This window comes from Atta cephalotes (genome assembly GCF_000143395.1).
Source record: "Atta cephalotes unplaced genomic scaffold scaffold00011, whole genome shotgun sequence".
Taxonomy (NCBI): domain Eukaryota; kingdom Metazoa; phylum Arthropoda; class Insecta; order Hymenoptera; family Formicidae; genus Atta; species Atta cephalotes.
The window spans coordinates 6,039,881-6,044,629 of NW_012130075.1; the positions used below are offsets into that span (position 1 = coordinate 6,039,881).

Consider the following 4,749-nt stretch of genomic DNA (forward strand, 5'->3'; position numbering starts at 1 on the left):
CCATTATTTTCATCAGATAGGGTACTTTTTTGTTCGCAAGAGGTTCGCCGTACGCGTTATCTGTCGAATAATCGCTCGTGTCGAATCTAGCGATATCGCGTTTCATAGTCTCGTAAACATCCTTGCATTCTGGTAATGAGACTGTCCGTGTCGGTGTACATAATTTTACATTTGTCGCGAAACAGTGGTAACATATACTTGTGATGAAATTCGTACAAGCAGATTTTCGATATATCGAGTATACACATACCCACGTAAATCTGTTTGTTGAACTTCGAGTTTGCAATTCTACAGCGATCAAATTTTCCGAAAAGACGCTACGGCTGTGAAAATTCGGTTTTGTAATCATTGCCTCCGTGCCGTATCATCCGTTCCATTTTGTTACTAATTTTTACATCGACGTGATTTCGAACATTCTCTATTTGACCGAATACTGCGTTCATTAATTTATATAAATTTTTCTCGAAATCATTTTTTGCACGAGTTCTGAAATTTGTATTGAATTCAATGTATTCACGAAGATACTTATGAAGATTGCGCGAATTGTAGCACCCGATGAATCTTTGTTACGCGAAGATCGTGACGAGTGCATTGCTGCAAGTTTCGGTAATGGATAATGTAATGCTGCTTATCATACAATGTCGTTAGAACGCGTTTATCTTCGCGTTTGGCTTGTCGCGAGGGTGGCTTATCGCGCATTGGACAGAAAAATAAATCAGTATGTTGATCGTGTAGATGCTGTGGATTCTCAAGATACTGGTGGGTGAATCCAGAGTGATCGTTCACATCAAAGTTCGCGTCTTCGATCCATCGAAATTCGGCGTATAGCAATGGTTGACACATCGCCCATATAAATTATTAACATCATAGTACATCAAGTATGACGATGATTTCGATGAGTTGTATGAACGCATGTACTTGTTATTAGCTTGCGTGTATCTGCTTGAACATTGACTAAGGCCGCTGCGATTTTCAAGTACAGATCACTGTACTCGCTGAATGTTCGGATGAAGAATCGCTTCCAGATATTCACGACGTGAGTGTAACTGCTCTTGGATACTGTATCGCTTGTCAACGAACTGTAAAATGATTCGCGCGGTGGTAAGCGTCCTGTAATTTTTCGATGCAGTCAATGTACGGAAAGACACCTTTACGTCAGTAATTTAAATTCTTCAGCCGAGTGTTAAAAATAATTAGGAACGTACGATTTTTAATTTGTCTTTGCTTAGAAATGACGCCAGTTTATCGGCTTGCATTTAAAAATTTGAAAGAATCTTAATTTTATACAATTTTTCTGAAAATTCTTTTAATTTTTGTCTTTGGTGCTATCGACATGTTTAGTGAACGAAATATTTTTCTTTAAAAGTAATACATCTACATGTCTATACGCGGTAGCAATTTCCTTAATGATAAAGTGTGCGTCGTAGCATAAATTGTAAAAAACGATCGGAATATATAATGAATTTATAATTAAGATTGGAATTTGCCTGCGTTGGACCACGTTATCTATCGGTGAGATGGCAATGATCGCGAACCCGCTTGTTGTCCGATCGCGAACGATTTCTCGCATGGCACTGCGTCGCGTTATGATAGGCCTCCCATTATTCTTTCGACAACGCTTCCATGGACACGTTAGTGGATACGATATTTTTCACTCGATGCGCCAAATCGTTGAATTGTTGCACGAACCACGCTATACAATCTTCGTAATCGATATGACGATAACGCGTCATCATATGAGCAACGCATATAGTAGTCTTATACTCTAAATACCTCGTGTTGCTACATGTACGATGATGCATCTTCCCTGTCGAGTTTTGTTTTCCGTAGGACGCAAGTCAGCGTAGATGAATGGGACGTGCTTATTGCAATTCCCAAATTCGAGCCACTTGTCGTCCACGCTCGGTCTGATCGCGCAGTCGTTGATCTTTTGGCAGTCCACTGCGTGCGACTGCAATTTTTCATTCGTACTGAAGTAAGACATCTGTAAATAAAGAGAAATCATTTTTCACTATTTCTTTTTACTGTTTTTTTATTGGCTTTCCGTAATATACTTACCGATCGCAGAAAAATTTCTTGTTCTTTTTCCCATTAATCTGCGAGACGGGATTTTTTATCCATGCAAAATGCTCAACATTGTCGTTGCGTGGATCTTGCATGTACAGCACGTTGACATGTTTCTCCTTCTAGTCATTAGTTAGCCGCCAAGGAAGTGTTTATTTTCATACACGTTGATCGACACAACGTTTAAACATTCAAATTTAGAAATGTCTTTTAAAGTCATTGGGAATTCGATACCTGCGAAACTTAACTGTCGTATAATGTGGATACGATGACTCTCGCTCCGTATACTTTTCAATTGAGTACAGAGCGGCAACCACCGATCACGCGAAGCACGCATTGTCCGTCGTACGCACACTGATAACCGCTCGTTTCATCGCTATTTTCCGCGGCATTTCGATGTGACATCCCGCGCGCATGGAATTTAATTTGTTCACATTGATAGTCAAATTCAATATACGTGACAATGCCCACCCGCTGTCGCGTTCCTGGAACTCTTCGAGCGGTGCTAGGATAGATTCGATGACATGCTGCTCATACTCTCACTCATGCATATCGGTACATCTCGTTGTTCTTTGTAATTATGCTCTTGTTAGCAGTTTATCCTTCATCGTGAACTCACCGTTGAACGCGATGTTTACTTTTACACTACCGTGTTTTTCTACAGCATCTCGCACTCACTCTAGAACTACATTGCCAGCGTCTTCCAAAAATCGCCGCGGCTCGAAGTGATTAATGTTTATCATCTCACCTGTCAATACACAACTCTCGAACGCGTCTCTCGTCAGACAAGAGATCTTTCGTTGCTACTCGCGTACTCGCCACCAATGTGTACAAAACATCGCTCCAACTGCAACTTTGCACCCGCAAGTTGCGCGATCCTCGCCACCGCGGATTGTCAGTGTCCAATGACGAGACGCGGACGCTTGGCACAACAAAAACGATTCTTCGAATCGTTCGATGCACTCGTCGCATCGTTGCAGCCACGCAAAACACTTCACCAAAGTAGCGATCTGGCCGCACTGCTCCAGCAATTCGCGTTTCACTCGCTCATGATTTTCCACAACCATGTCTTTTCACAATCTTTAGCTCACTCTTTGCATCATTCGGAGCACTAACCGGATTTGCACGTGACTCGTTCATACACGTTGCAGTATCATGACATATCTAGAATGTCGTATATAATAACGTTCTAACACCTTTTCATTATGTTTATTTGCGAAAGTGCACTGTTCACACTCAAAGCATTGATCGTCTCATCTATTGAAAAACAGTTTTAGCATAAGATCGCAATCACGAAACTCCATATATTGTCAATAATCAGCAGTTCGATACTCTTTTCATTATCCATGGGAATCTTAATGCACTAATCTTGGCTTATCTGCGATTTTCTTCGCCCAATAATAATCATCCTTTATTACATTGACATTTCCGCCAATGTCTCTTTTCATCGTTCTAACATTAACATTACAACAGTAACATTTGTCTCATAACCGTGGGTACACTTTCTGTTTCGCGCGAGACCAGTCAGAAACGGGTTCTTCAATAACTATTCCATGTTTCTCATCACGTATATCTAATTCTCGATCGTGTATTGTAATATTGCACCGGCGATATTCGAACACCTATGTCTCTTTTTTGCAGATTACCGAGAACATACAGTACATCATCTACATTACAGTCTTCCCACATATTTTTCAGTAGCGTCTCACTCACAATATTGTTGACAATAGTTTTTTTTCAATGTGTGCAGAGTGGGCACATGCTGCACGAGAACTGTAAAAAGCCCTCTGCAATTCGTACACGACCTGCCGTCTATCAAAAGAACCGGTCTCATGCTCCCTCACGTGATGCATTCTTATATCGTTAATGTCAGCTACGAATCATATACACTGTGCATACAGTTAAAGCACTACCCTACTTGTATAACCCATTATATATTTCATTTGTAATTTCTTTGTCCCTTTGCCTATTGGGCCACACTTTCTTTAAAAGTAGATAAGACAGATCGCGAATGGTTCTGGTTTATATTTTTCACACCTCATTAGTATGTTTATATAAACAGCATCAACTCTTCTCTTATGAGTGACGACATATCACCGATTTGACAGTGTATATAAACAGTATATATAGCTTTTTTTCATTCAATCGTAAATTTTAGTTGCGAGCGATAAGACATGGATCAAATAAAAGAATATTGTGTATAAAAAAATCGGTTGAATACAAGGGCTATCGTTCCTTGTCACTAGGTCCACCACTATCGAGAGAAAAAGCGAAATATTGGGAATGTCCTGGTGAAAAAGCATCAAAATCGCCAACGCATTCCTCAATATCATTAATGCCATCAAAATATAAGCTATAAGATATCGCATTTAAAGTGACTACTGCTAATGCATTTTATTCTCAGCTGAAAAAGCGAATAGTGGTCAAAAAAAATTTTTCGTTCTCTTTTTCTAGAAAGCTGCTAGTGATATTCGATTGCATTCAAACGTTGTCGATTGCGAAATATAATAAAAAATGAAAAAAAATTTGTATAATAAGTGTAATGTGAATACAAAATTTTTGTTTGCATTAGATGTATTTTCTTTTATTCCTCATTTCGACGCGTTAATAAAAAGCGTGAGCTCTTGTTATCTAAGCATTTTTGGAGAGGGTAGTGAGACGACGATTGCTGGCGATAGCGGCGGC

The 4,749-nt window shown here is 39.7% G+C and overlaps 1 protein-coding gene across 1 annotated transcript; it reads right to left on the reverse strand.

The window, feature by feature from the left end:
• Positions 1-525: 525 nt before the first annotated feature.
• On the reverse strand, positions 526-3,131 carry LOC105617158. Its single transcript, XM_012198727.1, is given in 4 exon segments — positions 526-851; positions 854-963; positions 1,863-1,984; positions 2,880-3,131. Coding segments are annotated over 4 exon segments (810 nt in total).
• Between the last annotated feature and the right edge of the window lie 1,618 nt (positions 3,132-4,749).